Source organism: Prionailurus viverrinus, chromosome D2, assembly GCF_022837055.1.
Source record: "Prionailurus viverrinus isolate Anna chromosome D2, UM_Priviv_1.0, whole genome shotgun sequence".
Taxonomy (NCBI): domain Eukaryota; kingdom Metazoa; phylum Chordata; class Mammalia; order Carnivora; family Felidae; genus Prionailurus; species Prionailurus viverrinus.
In genome coordinates this window covers 15,925,288-15,952,228 of record NC_062571.1, presented here as the reverse complement: position 1 = coordinate 15,952,228, position 26,941 = coordinate 15,925,288, and the positions used below count along the sequence as shown (strand labels likewise).

The window sequence follows — 26,941 nt, the reverse complement described above, 5'->3', positions numbered from 1 at the left end:
TGTTTGTTTGTGTCGTTGTTTTCGGGAGCACAGGTGATGATAACTCTGGATCTCCTAAAAAGAAGTATTTATGCTATTACCAAAAGCACAATGCGTCCTGGGACTCCAGACCACATAAACCCATCACAGACTTGATCGTCCCCACATCATGTCTGTGTTTGTGCACATGTACCCAATATGCTGCTGGACACACGGAGGCCTGTTCCTGCAAATTTTTTTTTAAGTCTAACTTAATGGGTAATTCTATAAAACCTCCTCCTCAAGAAACTGTGGCTGGCGATTAATAATGTATTTAATCAGGCAGACTAAATGAAAATACCTGCTGTATCAACATGCACAGAATTGAAGCTGCAAAAAGGAGTTACTCATTCATAGGGTCAACAGCAACAGCCCATTAATCCCCCTCTGGGAGGGTACTGTCCCGTCAGTCTCCACAAACACACCTAACATCTGGACAATTCTCCATATTTGTGCCTTCAGATACTAAAAAATACATCCCGGTGTTCCCTTTCGGAAGCCGGTTTAACTTTTCCTTTCCAATTCGTCTGTAATGGGCGCTTCTCCAGCACCCATGAATTCAGCAACCGCTCAAAAGACATGGAATTGGAAATCAAGCTCTGTATCCACACAAGATGGTAATTCATTCCCGAGGGGCCACAACTGCGGTGGAATTTCCACGGCGGACGCCATCATGAATCTGGGACTGAAGGCCCTCAGGATGGTGGAAATACACGATCTGTACTTACTCCTAATCGCTGGACGATTTCCCTCACGTCTTCAGCACAGTTATCCACTGAGGACAGAAGGATACATTCCCCTCTTTCGTAAAATACTTTGATACTCATTAATCCAGAGGTCCACCCAATGACATCCCTGCAGGAACAGTTAAATACAACGTTCTTGGAATCCTTTTCAATCAACATTATGAATTCGTTGGAAATCCCAAGAAGGCATTCAATGTCAGCAGACTGGCCAAAGTCCCGAGCTATCACGTGCCACATGATTGCTCCGACGCTGAACAGGTGGGCATCCTTCCTTGGCTTCACCTTCTCCTTTTTCTTTGCACCCAGTGTAATGAAGCTGAATTTCACAGAGGTGTCCACAGTGGCGGTCGTGACAAAGTTCTCCGCCAGATCCTTCAAGTACTCTTGCCTTGTTCGAGTGGCCATAGCTCGAAACTTTTCCGACTTATGGGCTGCATTTTCTGCGTTGATTACTTTGGCTAAAAGGAAGTCCCGGAATACTGCTGACTTTGGGAAAGTTACTCCTTTGGGAATTGGTGGGCCAAACGGTGGTACGTCTTTTGATCTAGACACCCCAACACTGAGAAAGAAAAAAAAAGAAACAAGATGAGCTGTAATACCATCGTACTTACCTTCAGAAATGTGATATATACCCATACTCTCAACTTACACCATTTTTTTGGGTAGCTTTTTGTTATATAATTTCTGGATACCTAGTTTTTGTTTTTCAAACTTGGTAGATGGGTTTTTTTTTTCTTCAGTTTCTTCATTTATTTTAGTAATGTCTACACCCAATGTGGGGCTCAAACTCACAAGCCCGAGATCAAGAGTTACATGCTCTTCTGACTGAGCCAGTCAGGTATCCCGATGGGGGTGGGATGGGGGGAGTGTCATGGGCTGAATGGTGTCTCCTCAAAATTTTATGCTTAAGTCTTGAACCCAAGTAACTTGGAATGTGATCTTATTTACGGATAGGGTCATAAAGACATGATTAAGTCAAAATGAGGTCATTAGGGCCCAATCCAATCTAACCGGTATCCTTTTAAAGAGGCTTTGGACACATAGAGAGACACTAGGGACACATGTTCATACAGGAAAGACCATAGGAGGACCCAATAGGAAGGTGGCCATCTGCAAGCCAAGGAGAGGTCTCAGGAAAAGCTACACCTGCCAACACCTTGATCTTGGACTTCCAGACTCAGAACAGTGAGAAACAAACGTCTGTTGTTTAAACCACCCTCTGTGTGGGTACTTTGTCATGGCTGCCCCAGTGGACTTAGATAGGGGGTAATGGACCAATCAGTGGGAAGGGAAACCCAGAATTTCAGATGGCACCAGGCTGGTACTCTAACTCTGCAGCTGGTCATCATGGAGAAAGAGAGCAACGCTTTCAGTGGAAGTGAGGTTATTATCCCCAGGTGGCTGCTCGGGATCTCACTGGTACTGGACACAATGATCCCACTTTACAGAGTCAGAATTCTTTAAGAAAAAAATTTTTTTAAATGTTTATTTATTTATTTATTTATTTTTTATTTTTTTTTTTCTTCAACGTTTTTATTTATTTTGGGGACAGAGAGAGACAGAGCATGAACGGGCGAGGGGCAGAGAGAGAGGGAGACACAGAATCGGAAACAGGCTCCAGGCTCCGAGCCATCAGCCCAGAGCCCGACGCGGGGCTCGAACTCACGGACCGCGAGATCGTGACCTGGCTGAAGTCGGACGCTTAACCGACTGCGCCACCCAGGCGCCCCTAAATGTTTATTTATTTTTTGAGAGAGAGGGAGAGACAGAACGTGAACAGGGGAGAGGCAGAGAGAGAGAGGGAGACACAGAATCCGAAGCAGGCTCCAAGCTCCGAGCTGTCAGCACAGAGCCCGAGGCGGGGCTTGAACTCACAAGCTGTGAGATCATGACCTGAGCCGACGTCGGATGCTTCACCGACTGAGCCACCCAGGTGCCCCTACAGAGTCAGAATCCTTAAGTGTCCCATTTTTTAAGGAAGTGCTCACTTGGCCACGTTTTGAAAATCTCAATAAAAGTGTTATGGGAGTAAAATTTTGAGTTTCCACGGACCGGAAAGATCAAATGTAGGGTGACAATGCTCTACAATAGGTCAAAACCAACAAGGCTCGCCTACCTCAGGCAGAAGCTATAGCTGTCTCAAATCCTTTTTGGAATAAGATCAACTATGCAGAGTGAATTAACGATACTACACAAATGAAGCACTGAGTGGGTGAATGAATGAATTCCATGACATCTGTGCCCGGGTTAGTGGGCAGCCACTGCCATCCGAGAAGTGGTACTAATCCCACATCTGCCCGGGCGGATACTTTCTGCGGTGGGATGAACAAAGGGAACAATCCATACTCCATCTTGATCACTGTAGAAAACCCTGAACGTGGCGAACTAAGGAATTAACTAATTCTGTCCAAACTGTCAGGTGGGAGCTCCTCCTCTGGAAAGTGGTTGGCTAGACTCTAAACAGATCAGTCTCCACATCGCTCACCTTTGCTTTCACTCTTCAGGAGAGAGAGTCACTTCCGGGGGGTTGGGCAGCGCGATGGAAGACAGTGTGCCTGGGGCCGGAGCTGGTGTGAGAGGGGAGGGGAGGACTCACTCCCTTGGGACAGAGGCACCGAATTCATTCACAGATGGCAGCATATGCACCAAACCAGATGGTGATGGGGCAGACTTGACTCGTGTCCCCACAGGAAGGCCCTAAAAATGCTGTAGAGGCTGAATGTCTTTGGGACCAACCTCACACTTGGCTCGTCTCCCCTCTGCTACTATGCTTAGAGTGGACGTTCTAGACTGAGCAGGAAATTCATTTGTCCTCACGTTTTAACTCCCAGAGCGCTGTCACAAAGCTACCTGTCTAGACTTGCGGCGAGGGTAACCACACCTCGTTGCTTCTTCCCTACACGTCAGTGAGCCCACATGGCCTATCTCCCACTGGGATCTGCCATCCCCAAAAGCTCACGTGATCACCTCTCCTAGATCTGTTTTTTTCCTTCTGGTAATGAGCATAGACTTGTGGAAGAATTTTACCCACAGAAGGCTGAGGAGGCCCAATCTCATTTGACACCTTGCAGAATTACTTTCTGCACTTGGCGCGATGGATCTCCCGCAACTCTGACTGCAGCTGACGTGCACGTGAGCCAAAGCATCGGGGAAAACTTTTTATATCTAAATATGTTCCGAAAAAGCTTTCGCTAGTCTAGAAGCTAGGGGCTCCGCAGTAGACAGAGGGAGGCATCTTGTAGAGGGCAATTCTTTCTGTCCCAAATTACTGACCCGAATATCTAGGTGGACCTTCCCCCTACAATGTATGGTGCCTGATCAAGCAAAATCTAAGAACCAAGTTGTATAAGAAAGGCAGCCAGAATTTAGGTCTGGAGATTCTAGGAGTACTACGATATTATGGGACGGAGATCAATGAGAGATAGCTGGTTATAGAAGTTTATACAATCCTTGATTCTTTCAGACACAGTTGGCGTCGGGGGAATATTCCTTTGCCAGATTTAGATAATTGCCAATGGGTTGAAACACGAACGTGTCTCAGAATTTCTTCTTTTCCCCAAATACCTTGATAGCGAACCTAAATGTAAGACCCCTCCCCCGGAAGAACAATATAAAGATGAGCATTCCCTAATAGGCAAGTTAAAGGGTTTTAGGAAAGCCAAGTGGTGGAGAGCAGGCTCTGTGCCCTGTGTGGGATTCCAGCTCCACTGTTTTCTGAGAGGCTCTGAGCTAGTGATGTAATCCCCTCAGTGCCTCAGTTTCCTCATCTGTAATGTACGACCGTGTATTTATTTATGGAGAGACTGAGCGAGCGAGTAGGAGGGGGCAGAGAGAGAGGGAGACACAGAATCCGAAGCAGGCTCCAGGTTCTGAGCTGTCAGCACAGAGCCCGAGGCGGGGCTCGAACTCAGGAACTGCGAGATCACGACCTGAGCTGAAGTCAGACGCTCAACCAAATGAGCCACCCAGGTGCCCCAGTTTCCTCATCTGCAAAGTGGAGTTTCAATTGTGCCATTCTCAAAACTCCATGGTGAAGTTTAAACGAAACAATGCATGCATAGCTATTATTATGCTAATTGTTACTATCAAATAGTACTTCCTGGCAAGTCTGTTGCCTCCAGACCTGCCTCTCCAAGGTGAAAGCATGCCCTTCTAGGTTTCTGGGCTTGTCATCCAGGGCACGTCAACCCAACAGCACTTCTAGACGATCGGTCTGCACTAAGGGGTAGCACAGGTACCCAGGATGCGCTGTCACTCACACCTGCACAGAGCTCCTCAGGGAAAACAGTACTCGCCGGGGTTCCCTGAGATCTGTGCGGTCCATCCGGTCTCCTTCGAGACACGTCCATGGATTAAGACGCGGCAATTCGGAAAACAGTTGACCTGGACTATATTTTGTCATTTCCTTGGAAATTCTCTTAATGAATTTATCTTGTCACTGGTCTGCTTTGAGGACCAGATAATAAAGGAAAGGCCCCTAGAAGGTGTTTTTGGAAAATGTGAGCACCGTAACCTTATTCCATGTGACAAGAGTTAATGTGGCTTCATAAAATGTGATGGAATGGATGTGACTATTCAAGAAGATTATTCAAGACTTGTTGAGGAATACTCGGTGGAGTTTTTAAGCATGGTGGGTATGAATGTTTATGAGGCACTTTCCAGAATTTGAGGTACTCTACTGACTATACATTTGAATCTCATGAGCAAAGGGTAATTTAGTGATAACAACGTGGGTTCTTAAAAATCAATGATTCCAGATTTGAATGACTTGCACGCTGCTATCCTGGTCAGAGAAAACAGGACGCCGTCCACTTTGTTTACGGGAAAGATTTACATCTAGTCCCAGACTGGCTTCAACATCCCTCCCAGGTCATTTTATTACTTCATTTGTTATTTTATTAAAACCAGAAAACCTGAAACAAATGAAAATAGACATTACCGTTCCTTAAGGTTTTTGGTGCTCGTGCACCATCTCATGAAGTGAGTATAAACGAAATGGAAAGTAATTCAAAATACTTGACTTGACCTAAAAAGAGCAGCCAATAAGATAACACCAAATTCCATAAAGCTGTAGGCTTAAGTTTCCAACCCATGTGGGGCGCCTGGGTGGCTCAGTCGGTTAAGCGTCTGACTTTGGCTCAGGTCGTGGGTTTGTGGGTTCGAGCCCCGCGTCGGGCTCTGTGCTGACAGCTTGGAGCCTGGAGCCTGCTTCGGATTCTGTGTCTCCCCCTCTCTCTGTCCCTCCCATGCTCATGTTTTCTCTGTCTCTCAATAATAAACAAATATTTTAAAAAAAGTTTCCAACCCATTAGGAAGGTTCCTTTGAGGTTATTCTTCATAATAACCATTCATTGGGTGAGATCTCAGAAGAATAATCCAATTTATCATGTCTGTACCAACATTATTGGTTTTAAACAATCCTCTAGACAGAACGGAGGTTATGCTTTTTTAAAAACATCATTTTTCTCCGATGTGAGTAAGAATCACCGGGGTGTGTGTGGGGGGGGGGCGGGGGGACGCACCAATGCTCAAGTCCATCCCAGGTGTCTGGGATTCGCAAACTGCACGGTAGGGCCAGAGAATTTCCACACTTAACAAGCTGACCGTGAGGCACCACGCGGGCTGAGAACTACCAGCTTACGGACTCTTGTGCTCCTCTGGGCTGGGCGTGGGGCGGGGACGTGTACCGGCAACAGCTAACACCCAGACCAGCTTCTCTGCCTTTAGGAGAGCACCCTTCACAGTCTTCAGGGTCTCCCCACCCCGGGCCGGCACACACACAGGCACCCTGCCCTCGGCCCAGCGGCCCAGCACTTATTGTTTTAGGATGAAAAAGGGAAATAACCTCTGGGGAGTGCCAGGAACTCTCGGTGGCATTCTGCATAATTTCTGCTTCTTCTATAAGCGGATGTAGGTGCTATTATCCTCCACTTTAAGGGAAGGAATTAAAGGTAAAACAGTGCGTACAAAGTACCGCGAACAGCGGGGCTGGGTTCTAAACTCAGGTCAGAGAGCCACTCTTTTACCAACACCCCCAAATCTTCCAGCGGTAACTACTTTGTACACGAGTCTTTGGGGAGGGATAGTCAGAAACAGGCTCGGGATTCTGAGGCACACGTATGGCCTTTTTTTTTTTTTTTTTAAGGTTTATTTACTTATTTTTGAGAGAGAGAGAGAGAGTGAGCGAGCGAGCGAGTGCACAAGCAGGGGAGGGACAGATAGAGAGAGAGAATCCAAAGCAGGCTCTGTGCTGTCAGCGCAGAGCCTGACATGGGGCTCGAACTCACAAGCCATGAGATCATGACCTGAGCCAAAATCAAGAGTCAGATGCCTAACCATCTGAGCCACCCGGGCGCCGCACGCGTATGGCCCTTTGAAATCACCAAAGCAAGCGCCAATTCCTGGTCTCAGGCACCCTGGGGGAGGGAGTTTTTCCAAGATCTCGGAGGAGAAGAAATGTTTTAGCCCTGCAGTAACTACTTCTGCTAGCAAAGAGCCGAAATGGCCACGCCATCCACCTCTGAGGCTGGGATTAATTAAGCTATGGTTCCGGCAGGGTCTGGATGCGGTTTTTAAGGGGAAATTGAGGAAATGTGTAATCTACAATGTTGAACGCTCAGGCATTTCATTTTTCAAAGCAGGAAAAGAGGCAATTATTTCTTACAGAAACTACCTGAGTGAAGACAGTGGAAATATAATTAGAAAAAGGAAAAAGGATAATTATGGGGTTAGAGATAATAATTGCAAAACAAAGATATTTCAGGAGAAGGTGTTCTGTTGAAATAGACCCCGCGGAATAAAGCATCAGGGATAGCAGACTCACCTGTAACACACGTTTTCGGTACACGGATTGTGCACTTTGACTATGACAAAGACGTGCTGAAAGTGAGACCGGATGCTTCGTGGAGTAAAAGGAAGTGCTCCGGGTTCTTGGAAGACAATGGTCACAATGTCATTTCCGATATGCCTTTTCCTCAGAAGCTGCGGTCAAGAAAGCGAACACACAGAGTTACCACCACGGTTTTCTGTAAAAACCCGATGTGTAGAAATACACAACTCACTCGTCTTTCCATCAAAACAAAATTTTTTTTAATGTTTATTTTTGAGCGAGAGAGACAGCGTGCGAGGGGGGAGGGGCAGAGAGGGAGACACAGAATCCGACACAGGCTCCAGGCTCTGAGCTGTCGGCACCGGAGCCCGACGCGGGGCTTGAGCCCACGAACCGTGAGATCACGACCTGAGCTGAAGTCGGATGCTTAACCGACTGAGCCCCCCAGGCGCCCCTCATCTTTGTGTCAAAGCAGTGATTCGCAAAGCCAGAGTCACTCTCTGGGAGCTAGCGCTCCTCAGTATGACACAGGAAGAACCAAATGGGCTGCGTCCGGAACGTCTAGGAAAAAAAAAAAGGCCTAACCAAGTTATTCCTTTACCTTAAAATTCAACTTGCGTTCCCTCTCCTTTTCACCTTGGATCTTTCCTACCCTAAAATAATAGCACGCGAGAGCTCAGAAACTTTCAGGGATTTTTTAATGTTAAGTTCTTCAACTTACAGTAAGGAGACAGTCCGAGAGAGGGTAATGATTTGCTAAAAGCCCTACACCGGTGTGTTAGGGCCTTAGCCTGTGTCTCCACATGCATTTCTGCAACACTATTATTTTGGTGGCTAATATATTCAAACTAATGAACTGAAATCTAACCTTTCAAATATAATTCGAAAACACAGAATTCTACCAGATTAATGGCTGGAAAATGCAATGGGGTATAATCTTATAAATTACAAATGTGGCAGGAGAGAAGGAAACCCAGAGCAGTAACAGTCTATTGTTTTTAAGTTTCTTTATTTATTTTGAGAGAGAGAGAGAGACAACATACGTAAGTGGAGGTTGGGGGGGGGGGGAGAGGGGGCGGAGAGAAAAAGAGAGAGAGAGGAGGAGAGAGAGAGTCCCAAGTAGGCACAGAGCCCTATGTGGGGCTCGAACCCATGAACCGTGAGATCATGATCTGAGCCGAAACCAAGAGTCTGACACTTAACCAAACGAGTCACCCAGGAGCCCCCAGAGCAGTAACATTTTAACAGCAATTTCATTTTTGATGTTCCTTTTGCGTAGAACGTTCCCTTCCACCCCCAGTTTCTCCTAGACAACTCAGTTAGGGCTCTCGTTAGGTATCACCTCACCTGAAAGGAACTTTCTTGACAAGCCTACCTTGGCACGCCACCCTGACTGATGCCCAGGCCGATTTCTAGTACATTAGTTGCCATCGTCTGTGCTGTTGACTGACTTGTGCATCAGGTCATAATGTCCAGAAGGGCAGGAGACCTGTCTCGTAGACTTCTGATTTCCTAGTTTCTAATGGCCTGTCCAGGACATAGCCGACACCCAGTACACATTTGCTGAGTGAACAAATGGGTGATAGAGATAAGCGATCACAGCCACATAACACTCTGCAATAAAACTGGGATCACACCTTTGAATGTATGTCGATAAATCCATACACAAAAGCCCTCTCTAAGTTTATGCAAGTAAAACCATAGCATCTGTGCTCACAAAGTTTGTGATCTTCAGTTTTAATAGATACAATAATCTTTATAGGAGTTGGTGATGTCACTGCGGGAATGAGATAATCTCAGGTAGTAAATCTCTCTTTACTAGCAATAATAAAGACAACGAGCTTGCTCTTAAATTTATTTGGCACCTATAGAACATACCTCACCGTAAAGAGCATTAAGTTCAACTCTTAAAGCCTTTGAAGCCCAGACACAAAAAGGGTTTCACTGTCAGGCCCCTGACTTGTGATTTAGCACGATAAAAGGTCTGGGAGCATGGGGACGAAACGTTCAAATGTTCCTTCTTCCCGAGTTCTCTACATGCCAGTTAAATGACCGAGTCACATGCTGAAAAACTCCCAGTTAAATCAGCCTGGCTAAAGTCATAGGCACAAAAAAGCCCACCTTACTGTCTGGGTCAAGTATTGAAACATACACGAATATATTTTAACACAGACCCAATGGACCATCTGTAGTTTTAAAAATGTCTGCAAAGTAAGTTAAAATGTGCCATTTGGGGCGCACGTGAAAAAAATCTGTAGCAAACTAGGTCCTACACGGTGTGTGGTTATTTACCCATACTACAGATGGACACAGACGAGAACCACAATACGCGTTTCACGTAAGGAAAAGAAAATGGAAGGAAGGAGAACTCTCTAAACCAAACATCAATAGCTGAAAATTGCACTAGCTTAAGATGTTCTTCCCTCATCTCCACAATAACTGAAATACAGGATTCATAGCTACTATAATAGGACAAACAGGGAAATCAGGAACAAATGAAACGATTAAAAGAACGATCTTAAATACCTAACATCGTGTGCACCAGACTGGCTGAATGTGACACACAACAGCTGACACCATACTTTTAAAACATTTTTTTTCTAAGTTTATTCATTTATCTAGAGAGAGAGAGAGAGAGAGAGAACTGGGGGAGGGGCAGAGAGAGAGAAAAGGAGAGAGAGAGAATGCCAAGCAAGCTCTGAGCTCCACAGAGCCCGATATGGGGCTCAAACTCACATATTGGGAAGTCATGACCAGAGCTGAAACCGAGAGTCGGGTGCTCAACCGACTGAGCCACCCGGCGCCCCAGCTCACACCATACTTTACTCGATATCCTTGAAACACAAGAGTTCTCAGATTGACAGAAAGATGGCGGTCACGATGGCCAAGGCCACAGAGTGAATTCTGTAGCCCTTCCTGCCTGTGGGGCTGCTGCGTTGAACTTGACCTTGGCCAGCCCTCTCAAATTAATCAGGCACGAACTCATTAGTCGGTGCCTCCTCGCTCTGCTGCGGGAGCAACAGCAAACTGGGCAGCTACTCCCGTCCATTTTCTCCTCGAGCAAAGGGAAGACTGGGTCCAATTCTACACTTCACACCACAGGAACACGGAAAGCCCAACTTCAGGGCTGGTTCCCTTGACAACATGTCCCTTCCTAAGCACATTCTTTGGCTCTGTAACAGGGCCAAAAATGTTTTTAAAAGTCTAGTTAAGGGGCGCCTGGGTGGCTCAGTCGGTTAGGCGTCCGGCTTTGGCTGAGGTCATGATCTCGCGGTTTGTGAGTTCGAGCCCCGCGTCGGGCTCTGTGCTGACAGCTCACAGCCTGGAGCCTGCTTTGGATTCTGTGTCTCCCTCTCTCTCTCTGCCCCTCCTCTGCTCGCACTCTGTTTCTCGCTCTCAAAAATAAATAAACATTAAAAAAAAAAAAAAAAAAAAAAAACAAGTAAAAGTCTGGTTAACTTAACCACGGTTGCAAAATGTACTTGGTGAGACAGTAAACTGTTTGGCCGGGTGGGGGAAAAAGGAGAGTCCTCAGCAAAGTAAAATCTGAAGCTCTTTGCAAGAGAATAAAATAAAATAAATTAACACCTTGCCTATTAACAGGATGCCTGAATTTGTTTAGAGGCTAAAAGAAATAGAACATCTGGAAGGGTAACAGAAATATTCACTGTTTTCCAGGATCTTGTCAAACATTAAATAACCTTAAGTAATTTTTCAAACTTCTTATATAAAGGAAAACAGTTTTCTTCAGTTGTTACTTCTGTTTGTCTTCTCATTGGTCAGTGAAATTCTGTGCGATCAGAGTCCGGAACGGGAAGGGGAAAGAGTGTGGCAATCCAGCAAGATATGAAGGCAAACCCATGGGTGACCAAGACCCCCTACGGCACGATTTGTCTCAGGAATGCAGGACCGATGCCTTCTAGCGCTAACTGCTCCTTTGAACGTGTGAAGCACTTTTCAGTGCCAAGAGGACCGCCTTCGTGTCTTCGACTGCAAGACTGAGTTAATAAATATTGTGTTAGATAGGGGCGCCTGGGTGGCTCAGTCAGTTGAGCGTCTGACTGGTGGTTTCGGCTCAGGTCATGATCTCATGGTTTGTGGGTTTGAGCCCCGCGTCAGGCTTGGCACTGATGGTGCGGGAGTCTGTTTGGGATCCCCTCTCTCTCCCCCGCTCTCTGCCCCTCCCCCACTTGTGCTCACTCTCTCAAAATAAACTTATTAAAAAAAGATCTTTTATTAAAAACATATTGTGTTAGATTCACACAATCCTATGAAATGCCCAATGCTTCATTCAAGCAGTGAAACAGGACAATTAGAGTGAAATGTGACTCTTCACCCAGTTCCATAGCAAAAAGCATCCAGATGCTGCAGAAATAGGAACCTTAGGGTTTATGCTCAATCCCATCACCAGCCTTCACGGCCTCACAGGACCGGTTTTAACTTGGGGCAACAATTAAAAGCAAGTGCAAACAATGGTCCAGTAGCCACACCTTGGTCAAAGGTGGCAGAAAGTTAAGTCAGATCTACTGGCCTCTGTGCAAACAGGTTCGTTTGTTGATATTTTTTTTTTAAGCATAGTAAGAAGAAGCATTTTGCACCTAATTCTGGAGGGGAGTGGGAAGCAGGCTGTACAATATGAAAGAAATGCAATTGGGATGTGGTTCAGAAGTCTCTGAGAGTCAGAATTAGTGAAGAGAAAAATTTATTTTGAAACTGGAAAAGGCCGATCTCCAGAGAGAGACTCCGGTCTGAAGAAGCAAAGATGTGAAAATCAGCATGATTTCAAAGAGAAAACTGCACCATTAAATGATTACAGTTTACGTTCTGAAATTCAAAGAGATGAGCCCAGAACGGAGCAAAAAATGACATGTATCCCTGTGAAAACCAATCACAAGTTCTGGGTCTCAGTCCTTGGATTGGAATCTCATGTCCCATCATTAGGAACAGGGTTGACCAAGAGTCCTTTGACCCCATCCTTCCCACTCTCTGACCTTATCATGCACCCCTTTTCCCCTCCCAGATAGCTACCTCATCCCTCCAACAACCCAGCTTGTTTCTGCCACAGGGACTTTACACTTGCTACCCTCTTGTGTGGGAAGTTTCTCCCCCTCACACGAAGGGCTAGCTTCTCCCGCTTCAGACACCTTCCTAATTTTGCATGTGTTCACACAACACCCACACACACATGCATGCACACACACCCTCACGTACTCTATACTCAAGACTCAACACCAGCGGTTAGAATTTTGTTTTGATTTTTAGGAGACATCTAGAGTTTCCTGTGGAAAGTAGAAACAGGAATGTAGAACAGTAGTATAATAAGAAAGAGGAGGAAACCTATGCACATGACCGCATAAATACAAAAGATCTGTATCCAGGGACGGAGGGCCTTGCCCACCGCTCCCCACACACAAAAAAGTGAACACCAGGGCAACTAACCACTCTTATCTCAGATCAGCAAGATCGTATCGAATTCAACTACAGTTTTGAAAATTCATCACTGATACACATTATACAACCGATATAAAAATACTGCATAAACTATTTACTGCAAAACATTATATAAAACAATTTTACCAATAGGAAAAGCAAATGGACAAACCAGTTGAGCAAGCAAGGCGGAATATTCTGCAAACAGAGAAACAAAATTAACCAAGAGTGTGGATTTTTAAAGTGAAGATAAGAGGTTGGGGCGCCTGGGTGGCTCAGTCGGTTGAGCGTCCGACTTCAGCTCAGGTCATGATCTCACAGTCCGTGGGTTCGAGCCCTGCGTCAGGCTCTGTGCTGACAGCTCAGGGCTTGGAGCCTGCTTCAGATTCTGTGTCTCCCTTTTTCTCTGCCCCTCCCCCGTTCATGCTCTGTCTCTCTTGTCTCAAAAATAAATAAACATTAAAAAAAAACAATTTAAAAAATTAAAAAAAAAATAAAGTGAAGATAAGGGGAGGAATATGAAGATACAACTGTTTCTTTTTTTTTTTAATTTTTTTAACGTTTATTTATTATGGAGAGACAGAGAGACACAGAGCGTGAGCAGGGGAGGGGTAGAGAGAGGGGGAGACACAGAATCCGAAACAGGCTCCAGGCTCTGAGCTGTCAGCACAGAGCCCGACGCGGGGCTCGAACCCACAAACCGCGAGATCATGACCTGAGCCAAAGTCGGTCGCCTAACCGACTGAGCCACCCAGGCGCCCCGAAGACACAACTATTTCTGATACTGGGTCCTACCAACCCTATTGTAAGCAATCGTTCTTACTGTCTGGTGTAAGTACACATTGCTATTTAGGGCCTGGGGATAAATCTAATCGTGGAATGCTGCAAAGGCATTTTATTCTTCCAAAAGATTCCATATTATGATTTATACGTGAACCCAACTGCAGTCAGGACCGGTTCGTATAGCACTTAATGAGGTAGATTCCTCCTGCATGTGAACGGTTCCTTAACAGTTCCAATTAGGACTTACAGAAGTGCGTGCACAAACCCCTTAAGGCAGGCTGGCCATTTATCCAAATTATATGGAGAAAGGGTTGCAGCCTGGCTCAAACCTAACAAGCTGTGTCTCCATGACCTCTGTCGAGGTCAAGTCCGTCCCTAGTCTAACACCAGTATTCTTCAAACGGAATCTCAGAGACCTAGGAGCTTGGCCTTATTCCTTAGGTATCCAAGGGGCTCGGACACCTCTTCCAAGCAGAGCAGTTTACCACTGACGCGTGCATTTCAAAAAATAATAATTGACGATGTGCCAGGCACCATGCTCCCTTCCTCCATTTTATGTACTTAGACTGAAGAAAAGGTCTGTCTGCCAAAGTGAGGACTGAAACTCATTTGTGGACTTCTTTCCACTGATAACATCCCATGACAGCCGACCCATGATCTGTCTACAGGACAAGCAGACGGGGAAGCACGCAGGGGTGTCAGCCCTGGGAAGAGACCCGGGTGCCAGACTGACCCAGAGAGAAGGAGGGGTCTTCAGGGAAGAGAGGAAACCACTCCAAGAGCAGGCTTTCTTATCATTCCCTGGGGCTGGCTAGGTTTTCTTTGTAAGAGTCCTGCATTCCAAACACCAAACTCTTTTGCAACAGGGGTAAACTCTCTAAAGACTTTTAATGCGTCCTGCAATCAGCGTTCAGCTTGATTTATTACAAGAACAAACACAAGAAATTATATCTGATGTGGACGAGTCTGGGCCAGTTAAATAGTCACAAATACCATGGTGCTAATGAGGCCAAAGTTCCAGGCACAATTCATGTACAGGCCAGCTAAGTGCTAGGTTCTGTGGCCTCAAACTGCACTCATGAGCCCAGCTGGTCGTTTCAGACATTTCTACTCCTGGTATTAACATAATCTGTAGGCATGGGTGGGTGGGTGGGTGGGGGACGCGGAGGGAGCTGGTACAACCCAGAACAAATCTGGGAAGTACATGTGCCAAGACTACACGGTGCCATCATTTTTATCTACAGACAGAATATTCTGGTAACAACCCAGGATGAGCAAAATACTACATGCCAAAGTAAAAATAATCTTCTGAGACTCTTGGTAAGTTAGCCCCTTACTGTCTCAACTCCAGGCCTTAGGTGGTTCGTGACAGATCCCTACGCCTGGGAATAGGAAAATAAAATGCAAATTAAGTCATTTAAAATACTTGTGCTTTATTATCTAATAAATGGTGAAAAACGGTCAACTGAAACTTAATCGAACACACGCTGTGCCGGGCACTACGAAGTGCTTTGTATGTAGGAGCTTGTCTAATTCCAGTCACCATCCACGAAAGGTTCATTCATTCACTGAACAAATATTTACTGGCCGCTTACCACGTTCTGGGTATGGTTCTGGGCGCACAGGGACACCTCAGTGAAGAAATGAGATCAAAGCCCCCGTATTCAGGGATAAAGGAAACTACAGCAGAGAAAATTTTGCCCAAGGTCCCAAAGCGAGGAGCTGGGATTCCAATCCAGATAGTGTGGCCCCAGAATTCCTGCTCGTAACAACCACCTATCTCTGCTGAAGCTGTTTTTCCACCTAGAAGCAGGAAGCCTCAAAGAGGACCCTAGAGTCACAGAAATCTGACAGTAAGAGGGAAACGCTGTGTACCATCTAGTCCAAATATCATGTGTGCCCCACCTCCCCACTGCCAAACCCGTGGGAAATATCTCTAAAACACAACGTTCTTGGGGCACCTGGTGGCTCAGTCGGTTAAGCATCCAACTTCGGCTCAGGTCGTGGTTTCATGGTCTGTGAGTTCAAGCCCCGCATCGGGCTCTGTGCTGACAGCTGGGAGCCTGGAGCCTGCTTTGGATTCTGTGTCTCCCCCTCTCTCTCTGCCCCTCCCTGCTCGTGCTCTCACAAATAAATAAAACATTAAACAAAATTTAAAATCCAACGTTCTTTCCCTCTGAGCCTAGGTGCTGCCCCCCAGAACCCTTCTCGACACAGTGCTCCAAGCAGCCACCACCTGCCATCTGAACCACGTCCCCCTTATACAATTATCGAATTTCCCGAGAGGCTAAGACCTCACGCAAAGCCACAAGGCAAGTGGCTGGGTGTGGCGAATTCGGCATACGTCCACTGACCCTTATCTCCACTCTTCACCATCCCCTTTAGATTATGAATACTTGCCCACACAGCGGTTAGTGCACAGATTTCCCAGTGGACCACACTGAGGATCATACGGATTCCAGACACAGTAAGAACAGTTAAAAAAGCAAAACAATTTTACAGTTTTCTACCATCAGCATAATGACCCGATGTCATGGATTCTCACTCAAGTTACAAAAATAAAAACGGCAACAACAAAAAAACTCAAAGAGGTAACAGGGAAGCTTAAAGAAGTCTTTAAGCTACAGAGTCTTTAATGTGCAGTATTAATTTACAGGTTTGCTTGTTTTTTTTTTTTTTTTAATTTCCAGTTTGGGAACTTTATACGCCCCCTCCTCCGTCCCCCACTCCCCAACCCCCATCCCTCCATCTACTTTTCTGTGTGTATAGGGCTTTAAGGATAGTTTCAGTGGAAAAAGTCAGGTACGGAGAACTCATAAACCCAGATTTCAAATACCACGCAACAGAAAGGGGGCAGGGAAAGCCTGGTTCGAGTTCTGCTAACAAACAGCAAAGCCCAGCAGACTTCAGATTCCAGAGGCTGCCAGATGGGAAATGATGAGGCCAATCCAGTTTGGAGTCCGATGGCTCAAGTAATTAGGGAGCTGGAAGGGCTTTGTGGTTTGAACAGTCGATGACCGGGGTCAAAAGTAGAGCCATTGGCTCTACTTTGGCTAACGTACTGACAGATTTCTTGGCCTGAGGAAGCCCTATCGGTTTTCCGAGCAACAACTCACACGGAGTTTAATTCCTGAATGGTTCGCAAGTATCTTCTGGGCAACTGCACTGCTCTAAATTAAGCTTCTTAATATCAAGTGAATCCGTGTGGCATTATTCCAGATAACTGTTTTTTCGAGAGCTAGAAATCCTTTAGGTTAAAACATCGATACATACATATGTGTGGTCCAGGGATTGTAACTGTTGTCTCTTAAAAACACATACAGATATGTGATCGAAAGAAAGATCTTCTAATGGTGGTGGGAAGGAATCTGATTATTGGGAAACACTTCAGATCATTCAGGAAGGACAAGGGATTGAGGTGAAGCATGAGGCAAGTGGCCAGAAAACCCAGCTAGCAACGAGAAGGAAAAGTCAAAGAGGAGCCGTCCCTGCTGCAAAGTGCTGGGCTGAAATCAGGGGCCTGCCTTCTCGGCCCGGCTGTCGGATCTAAGGTGGTTCTTGCAATTAGTGATCGGGACAGTGCAAGTGGTTTCTGTGCAAGATGTGTGTTTTGACTACCTTCATGTGTTTTACAAGCATTCAAAAGAAAAAAAGAAAAAGAAAACGTCTCTGCTGCAATCAAGTTTCATTCATTGAACATATACTTAGTGAGCAATTCCTACGCAGTCCCTGGTACATCAATGTATTTACAGCAAAGGAGTGTGGTTACGTGACGTCAGAAATAAACTGCCTAAGCATGAAACCAAACTTCGTTTCAACTCCCGATTTAACCAAATGCAATCAAATCACTCAAATGGAATCGTGTCACCAATAAGTTCTAAGATCCGTCCTTTTAGTATTTTCTGTAAGTAAGTTATCCACCCACACGCAGAAACCCGGGCTCAGGTTACTTACCCAGCTCGCTCACTTATAACGAACACAGCCGACACGAGTTTCCATTAAGATTTTGCCTAGCGAGCAATAAAGGTGTGTGCAGAAGAGCTTCCAAGTTTTATGAGGAAAAAGTGCAATATAACTTATGCAGAAATACTCCGGTTTAAAGGCCAAATACTTCCCGATGATAAAAGAGCCAAAGATGATTAACGCCATTCAAGAGTCTGCCCCCCGCCCCCCGCACGTGATTCTTTGCAAATTCTCACGACATGAAGCCCCTCAGTGGGCTGACCTGAGATCCGGAAAGAGGAGGGCGGACCTACCTGCTGTCTGTTGTTGGGCATGTGGGGAAGCATGGTGGACACGTGGAACATGACTTCATAGTCTTTGTACGTCGTGTAGAGGGAGTGAGTTCCTGTAGAATCAGCTAAAAACAGAGGATGATGACAAAAATAAGCCAGGCAAGTGCAAAAGCCAGCGATGTGACACTTAGAAGGTCGTTTTGCCAAAAGCAATTCAATTGCAAGCAACAAACCACCCAAGCACAAACCACAAGTGTCCTGGGTGGCCACTCTGCCCTCTCGCTGCATGCTGTTCCTGCCACTTCTAACCCGTGTCTAATGGCCACCCTGCCCCACTTGGGTGTGTGTGTGTGTGTGTGTGTGTGTGTGTGTGTGTGTGTGTGTGTTTACGGTTAATTCTTGCGTGATTCTTGGGCACCTGATCTTCCAGAACTCAAAAAAAATGAAATGGGACTGAGTTAATATGGAAATGAGAACAAAATAATGTTCAGGATTTCTTTCCCTGAATGATGTAATTAATTTTCTTCTCTTTTCAACAGGCAATGTAACGATGAAGTCCTATGATTAAGACGGCAGAGAATGAAGGTGGTCTCTTACTGTATATTTTGCACTGACACGTTAGAAACCATGACATCCGAACCCGTCTTAATCATACAGCTATTCACCTTCTGAAAAGCAGAATGATTCTTTGCAAACTCAAAATCCATCTGTATTAGCAATAGATGATCACAGACGCAGAGTGTCAGGAACCTGAACCAACACAGTGACTGTAAAACACTTAAGTCATAATTTCACGGTGTAGTTTCGAACCACTTTGAATATGGATAAATAAAGACAAAAAGATACATGGAAAATAAGATGTAAACAGAATTCGGGGCCGCCTTTTTCAATCTTTGGCCAACATATAGGTTTATGTTTCTACCTTATAAACAAGAAACAATGCTATTCGGGGTCATTTAAAACGAAGTTTATTTCATTGTGTTTGTTGGGGAAGATCTAGGTAATCACCTTGGGTTAACTTTTTTTTTCTTAATCTAAATATTTTAATTTACTTTAAAGACATGAATACATCTAGCATTCATGGGCCTTTATGATTTTCTTCCTGAAGACTGCAGTTTTTTTTTTTTGAATATTCATTCTGACTCAGAAGCAGCCCTGAAAGTTTTTCTAGAAAAAGCATCACATACAGTTTTGCAGAGTCTGAGGAGGTACTCACAGAAGGCAAGTGAATGGAAAAAGGGAAGAATTTAAAATGTTTACATACGGATACTGACAAATCAACTTGCAGATGGTAAGAGAGGATATTTCTCTAATAAGCTGTATATTTCTGGTCCCCAATAAAGCAATTTTCTCTTTTAACTACGTATTAAACACACATCTGTTACTTTTCATAGGACTTCATGGAAAGTAACGTTCCATTCCAACTGTCTTGGCTAAAGAATGTGGCTTTGGAAGTGAGCAAGCACGGTCATAAGGGAGCAATGACTGTCTTCTTTTATGAAGAACTGACTGGCTAATAACAACATGAAGGCCAGGGGATGAGATAACCCAGCACATTCAATGACTCCCATCACAACACACTGCTATTCAGATGGTTAAAATTCAGTTATAGACATCCTTATAGGTAGTTAGTAGTCTAGACAACAGGTTTCAGCTTCAGGAAATTGCAGTGAAGGAAGAAAAATGCATTTTGGGGGGAAAACACTTTTAAAAATATGATCACTGGGGCGCCTGGTGGCTCAGTCAGTCGAGCATCTGACTCTTGATTTCGGCTCAGGTCATGATCCCAGGGTCATGGGATCGAGCTCCGCATCGGGCTCTGTGCTGAGCGTGGAGCCTGCTTGGGATTCTCTCTCTCTCTCTCTCTCTCTCTCTCTCTCTCTCTCTCTCTCTCCCCTCCCCTTTGCCCCTTTGCCCCTTTGCCCTACTCACACTCTCTCTCTCCACTTTCTCTAAAATAAAAAAAAAAAAAGATCATCATTAGTCTATCCCAAACAGTACTATAAGATGGCCTTCTGAAATTATATATTCTGCAAGTTTTCATCATAAATATCAGTATGGTAATGGAGAAGGTAAACAGATGAGCTTGTTTGAGGATCTGCTGCAAATATTTCTATTGGGCAAGAGCGGCAGGCCATCATGGCAGACCCCAGTTTCATCATTCTCTGCATCCAGACCGGAAAGGGCTGGGCTGCCCACGGCCTGGGGTCTGTACTCTGGTGAGCAGAGAGCATCTTAGTGGCTCATGATCATGTGATCCTACTGCGTTTCACTTTGTACCTGAGACAGAAAGAACCCATTTCAAAGCCAGAAAGGACATCCCAGATACTCCAGCCCAACACTCTCCATTTGGTTGTGGCCCAGATCCGAAGAGGGAGGACAGAGTGAAAGCTCCAACTCCCATAAACTTAAAAAGGAAGATTTTTTGTGTGTGTTCCATGAAAGACGACATTTTATCTGAGCATTTCATGAAATGTAATTCTTAGAAACTTCCTCTTTACTAAAGGGATGTCTTAGACCTCACATCTCCCGGAACGCCTTACTCATAAAAATAACTTGGATTTGTTGATTATGAGAATCAATGCATCAAAATCTCATTCTTACATTATCATTTCCCTGCGCAAAGGTGCTTAGTGCTACATCTGTGATGTAACAAGGACATCTCCTAGGTCATAAAAATTTAAAGCTGATGTCCATTCTTACACGTAGGGAAACATTCACATTATCTGTGTTGCAGTGTTACAGAATGGATGGATCAGAAGGTCTTACGGCGTTTCCTCAATCCACCCCGCTGAAGAAAGATGACAGGCATTCATGATAATGAATCCACATCAGCAGTGACTTTCCAGGAAGGATACCCCTAAGGGCAGCATGCCCGCACCTCTAGGGGGTGGGTGGTGGTTTGCATGCAAGGGAGTTGGCCAAGAAAAAAGAAGAAAAGTCCAGCAAGGTCTCACCGATTTTTCTTAAAATATGTGGATATTCACAGTGGGTGTCACAAATTATTCTACAGTCTTTACAGATCTGAGGCATGAGCAATAGGCATTCAAAATAACAGTCAAACTCCAGCCCTCGCATGTGTGAAGGACACACAGGGGCCCGCATACGAGTTAACACTGTCTTTCCAGGTCTTATCATCCATGTTCTAAACTTAACTTCCAAAAAAAACAAGAGAAAAAGCCGGATCTGACTGATAGGTATACAAAGACCCAGCACCACCCTGATGTAGACAAGAATCAGTGAGGGTCCCAAGGTGACGGACACTGGGGACACAGAGTCGTGGAACCTCAGATGGCCTTGCACGGATGCTCCCACGGGGAAAGGCCTCACTTCACTACCCCTACTAGGACTGGGTTGTGTGCTCTCCCACATCCTCCAATTTTAGAAACTACCTGCTCGTGTTTGTTTGTTTATTTATTTAATGTTTATTTTTAAGAGAGAAAGTGAGAGACAGAGTGCAAGCAGGGGAGGGGCAGAGAGAGAGAGAGAGAGAGAGAGAGAGAGAGAGAGAGACACAGAATCCAAAGCAGGCACCAGGCTCTGGGCTGTCAGCACAGAGCCTGACACGGGGCTTGAACTCACGAACCACGAGATCATGACCTGAGCCGAAGTCAGACCCTTCACCGACTGAGCCACCCAGGCGCCCCACTGCTCATCTTTTATTAAAAGAGCAAGCGGTTAATTGCCTGATAATAAGGAAAATTGTCCAAAATACACATAATTACTCTGGCTGATATTTTAAAGGCTGATAGCAATAAAACTGAACAGCGTAAATATGAAGATAACATATTTAGAATGTATGAGGACCAGAAGGAACATGATTATCTAAATGAAGACACAAGACAGATGCGCACATCACAGGATGGCGGAGAGTCTGTGTTTTAAATCGGCACCTCAGAGCTAACGTGTGCCCCACTCAAGGGGACGTGGGTAAGGTCCCTGGGAAACAGGACGCATCCGTTTTTAACCACTGCTTCAATTCCCCAGTCAACATCGTGAAACCAGAAATGAACAGAACGGGCCCGAGACCACGGCAGGAGCGGACGCGGTAACATTCTGTCTTTCAGAAACGAACGCAGTGCGCGTCCTCGGTATATACTGGAACAAGGGTGTGGTAGAAGAGGGGAGGCTAAAAGGAAGAAGGAAATATTAAAAGATTCTTCGCGAAGCACTGGGGAATCTCTCTGCTGGTGTTACAAAAAAAGAATTGACCTTTTGAGCTCGTGTGAAACACACACCTCTTGAGAAATGTGCCTCCTTTGCTCGTCTGAGGAAGTCTAAACTCTATCCCGAAGAAGCTTGGCCAGGCGGCTGCTGGGGTCAAGAACGGGAGGGCATGTGATCGCTCACTTAGATTTATGCGGTATGCCTACCTCTGGAGGATTCGATTTGTGCACACACACAAATATGAAGCTTACTTTTATTGTCTAGCTGAGCTCGGTATTTGCTAAATCCTTTCAGCCGGACTCTCTGGCCCAGAAGATCAAGGAATTCTTCAAAAGCTGGTCCCGCCGTCTCATTGTTATACATCTCCTCCTCTGTGCTCTGGCCTGCTTTGCAGTAAAGGATCCCAATCTTGTGCTGAAAGCTCAGCTGAAATGGGGGGAGAAATGTAATTACTTGGCAAAGAGTATCAGACATGCTAACTTCTAGTAAGATTAAAACTACAGAGAGCACGCCAGGACGATTCCCATAAGCAAATAAGCGAAAAGAGGAAGAAGCAAGGGTCACTGCACAAAATGCTACAAACACACAACCCAGAAACCCCAAAATGCAGCTGGAAAAACGGCAGGAATCCTAAGAAACAGAATGTAGAGAATGGCCATGTGGGATCGACCAGGTTTCCAAAATGGACAGACAAGTTCAGGCATCTACTTAAACATACAAGCATGGAAATACCTAATTTTATACCCTTCATATAATAAGAAGCATCATCTCCTAAGTTAGGGGGGGAAAAAAAACCCCAAAAAGGCCACGACTTTAAAGTTTCCCCTCTCTGGTTCCTGATGCTTCCTTTGTTGTTAGTTTGAACATTCAGGAAAATATGAACGACTGTAATGAAAACACAAACCAAATTAAGGTCTGGTAAGGAGGGAATCCCAGGGGAAACTGTGATATATGTATATAAATAGAATAATGTTTTGTTTCCATAAAAATAACTCTGGCTATACAATTACAGTTATTTCTATGTTTTTGGCTATCCCGAAAAGAAAACATCTGCTAAATCTACAAAAGCCATAAAGAATTTTGATAGCGATTGAGGAGATCCTGCTGTAACTCTATCTTGCAGTCAATCTCTTATCAAGCTAGTAGCCAAAGGCTTGCTTTCTCCCAAGGCCGGGGAGAAACTGGAACCATTTTTACAGTTTTCTTATTATATCCAAAGAGAAATTACTCCTCACTCACGCAATCAGCGCACTTGATCTTACTACCGGCAATCTGAGCCTCAAAAGCGGACAGATTATCAGACATCGCCGGCTTCCTAAAGGCATCAATCCATAACACTGTTCACTTTCATTATCGAGCTATAAAAGAGAGCCTTTAATCAAAATTTACAGCTGACTCTCCGTAAAGTAAGGCAAAACGATACTCATTTCTCTTGAGCAAAGCGATAAATTCTCTTGAGCAAAGCGATAAAAGCGGTCTCATCCACGTTACCTGATGACAACGTACAATCCAAGAAAGGTAGGAAGCCACCTGCCAGGGTGATCTAAGCAGCCCGTAGGAAGTAACCTCACTGCGCATTAGGATGAATTTAGAGTTGAACAGACAGTCAACCACAACTGCACAGTGAACACAGTGATTCGTGCCCTGAGTGTGGGGATAGGAGATGCTGGGCACAAGCTATTTTCTAGCCACGATCGCGCATTTTATTGAACCAGTTCTTTAGGAGGGTCAAGTACAAAAATATTTCCCTTCATCCAGAGACTGAGGAATGTCTGTTTCTGACCAACTCCCCAAATAAATGAGGCACCGTATTTACTGCAAACGGACCATCGTCTAAAAAATAGTACGAAGTGTAATAAAAACATCTAATTTTACTTCATTCTGAACGCTAATTGTTCCTGAGTGACTCAGAAGACGTTCCAGGATCTTACAGCACGCCAGGGAAACACGGGACTAGCAAGCATCACCCTGGACGTTGGTGATCTCAGCGACCATCAGGATCCACCGTAATCCTCTAACAAGGCCTCAGAATGCCTGCTTCCTGGCCTAGATATCTTGTTGGTTTGACTTCTCTTTTGCCATCAGAAGACGACTTCACCTCTCTCCGGTTATTTGGCCCTAGCCTGTAGGAGAGTCCGCCAGAAATAGAGCGGGATGGTGAGCCCTGGCGTGTGTAACCCGGCGTCCCGTGGGCCCCAATGTCCCTGCATCCAGGCACCCGCGGCTTCCCCCGCAGCCAGTAGACAGGGCCGCACGGCCACACGCTCGGTCCCGTTGGCCTGTCCTCTGCTCTTCAACCTGCCGCTCACGTCAAAGTGCTGCCAGGCCATGTGCCAACACCACCTGGCCACCTCATCTTGCGCGGCCCGGCCTCCGACGCCCCCTGGCTGCTCCAGAGGGGGACCACTTTCCCATCTTACGCTCCCACTCCTTTGGGAGGAGGCCCAGAGGAGCAAAGCTGCTTGGGGCCCCACAGTTTGGGCTAGTGCGGCCTTAAGTCCGCTAAGCAGAGCCCTCACCCGACGGGCACAATTTCTCTCTGTGATTCCAGAGTCTCCTGGACTTGATATTCCTTGTGGACTCTCATTTGGGCAAAGGCCAAACACCCAGAGAACCGAACTCCCCTGGGCCTACCCCGCTGGCTGTGATGCCGTCCACTTCACACCCTTCTCCCCAGCCGTCGGACAAGCCAGCCTGAGTCTAGACCCTGCCTGTGAATGGGTCTAGAATCTGCCTGTGCAGACTGCCTGTCACAGACCCTGCCTGTGAATCTGCCCACCGTCCAAGAAGCCCCTGGGCTCACAGAAATTAGGGGATGTGCTCCAAGAGATTTCAAAGCCCACAGGTGCTCACGAGGGCGACCAGAGCTCTGCTGCAGGGAAAATGTCCCGTGGGACACGCGCGGCCTGGCAGGGGCACCGAGCACGTTTACCGTGAGGAGGCCGCAAGATGGAACTACCTCTAGGGACTTCGAGCAAACAGTTGGGGCCGGCTTGCTACGATGGCTGCCATTCCACTAAAACAGGAACAGAATGAAACGCCGTGAAGACACAGCTCTGACTTAAACATTTTAACAAACCTCATGAAAACAGTCGAAACGCCATACGACCATCACTCCCCTTACGCTAGCAACAGACCTGCACACAGCTGGTAACGCACCCTGCAGTTAATCAGGGCACAGTTAAAGGGGGGATCCCACCCCCCAAATACTAAAATGCCCAATTCTCGCAGAACAGGGTTTGTAGCCAAGCTTTCCAGACCTCGGGCCGCCCCCCTCCGCTCCGACCCATCCCGCCGTCCTTGCTTTAGCCATTCCGACTTGGGCAACGGCCAGTCCCACAGTCCTGGGGGGGAGCTCGGCCGGCTCTCAGGTGTCCACACTGTCGCAGACCAGAAATCCCCGCTTGTTGAAACCGCATACTGCCTCAGCGTGGAGAGCTGGACATACAGACGGGCTGCTCAGACAGACAACCCAGCGCGGGAGGTCTCCTTTGGTTTCTGGGACTGGATAATGACTGACTGCTGGGTTCCCAAGGCCAGAAGCCCAGTCATCACTGACAAGAAAATTTAAATTTAAATGAAGGGGACAAACGCAAAGCTTCTGAATTGTCTTGCAAATAAACTGGAGTGTGCAGGGAAGCCCTTTCCTCCCAGGGCATTCTATTCTCTCCGGGTCTGTTTACTCCCAGCGAGCTTGCAGCCTCATTTATTTGGACCTGCGTGACTGAGAAGCAAGCATGGTATGCAAATCAACACCAATATCTAGGGTGGTGAGGGGACAAGAGGAAGGGACGGCTGGCCCAAGGACAAATTAGCCATTCTGCCCCAGAAGCCGTGATCTTCTAAGAGAGGGAGCCGCCACCACTTACCTGAATTTTTTTTTTTTTTTTTTTTGGTCAACCTACATAATTTTAGAAAGCCACCTGTTACATAAATTAGGATAGTCTTTTAAAACAGGAAACGTGGGATTTTAGAGGTTGACAGGTGAATTTATGCAGAGAAAGGAACAAAAGTTTCAGAGTCTCGCTTAATAGTTACTTACTTCTCTCGTCACTCTCCACGACTAACCTGTGCCCTGGACACAGCAGGTGCCCTTTCCGACCTTGTTGAGCCAGGGTGGGCTACAAACCCCAGGAGAGCAGAAGACGACAATATATCCTCTGAGGATTTTTTTCACGATTAAAAACCCTTAAGAACAGTACCATATAACTGGCCCGTACCATTCCTGTGTGGATTTACGTTTAAGAAGGGCGCTCCTTGGAATAAACTCTCAGACACTCTAACGGTCAGTGGCAACTTTTAAGGGTCCTTTCGAAACCAGAAAGTTAAAAAGGGCCGTCCAATCTCTTAGAGATGAAAATAAACAGCATCTCTTCCTCACGGAATACGGGAACCAGACACCATCAAGAGGTACGGAAAGTTTAACACCAGAATGTACACCATTAAGAAAGTATACCAAAGTCACGCAAATACGATTGCCAAAGAAAAAACACATGAAATACAACCAGAGCTAGAGAACGCGTTGGTTTACTTAAAAGCAGAACCCAATTTTCAAAGCATTAATTTTGACATCGCACTATAAAAAGCACCTAAACTCTGGATTAAAATAAAAAAATTGCCTGGCATAGCTTCTGGACCTATTCTGCTAAACAGGCATCCCAAATTCGTGCTTCATTTCGTGAGAAGATGGTCAACGGTAGCTGCTGCGATCGTCTCTCGGGGCCTTGAGGACT

At 45.8% G+C, this 26,941-nt stretch overlaps 1 protein-coding gene across 13 annotated transcripts in view; it reads right to left on the bottom strand.

Annotated features, from left to right (window-relative positions):
- The window catches only part of SIPA1L2 (signal induced proliferation associated 1 like 2), a 226,220-nt gene that overhangs the window by 59,558 nt on the left and 139,721 nt on the right, over positions 1-26,941 (bottom strand). For all 13 annotated transcript variants that reach the window (XM_047825079.1, XM_047825088.1, XM_047825090.1 and 10 more), the window contains exons 6-9: positions 22,460-22,634; positions 18,063-18,166; positions 7,588-7,745; positions 747-1,323 (exon numbers count right to left, since the gene is read on the bottom strand). In XM_047825079.1, the coding sequence (XP_047681035.1) occupies positions 747-1,323; positions 7,588-7,745; positions 18,063-18,166; positions 22,460-22,634 (1,014 nt within the window). The remainder of the gene's footprint in view (positions 1-746; positions 1,324-7,587; positions 7,746-18,062; positions 18,167-22,459; positions 22,635-26,941) is intronic.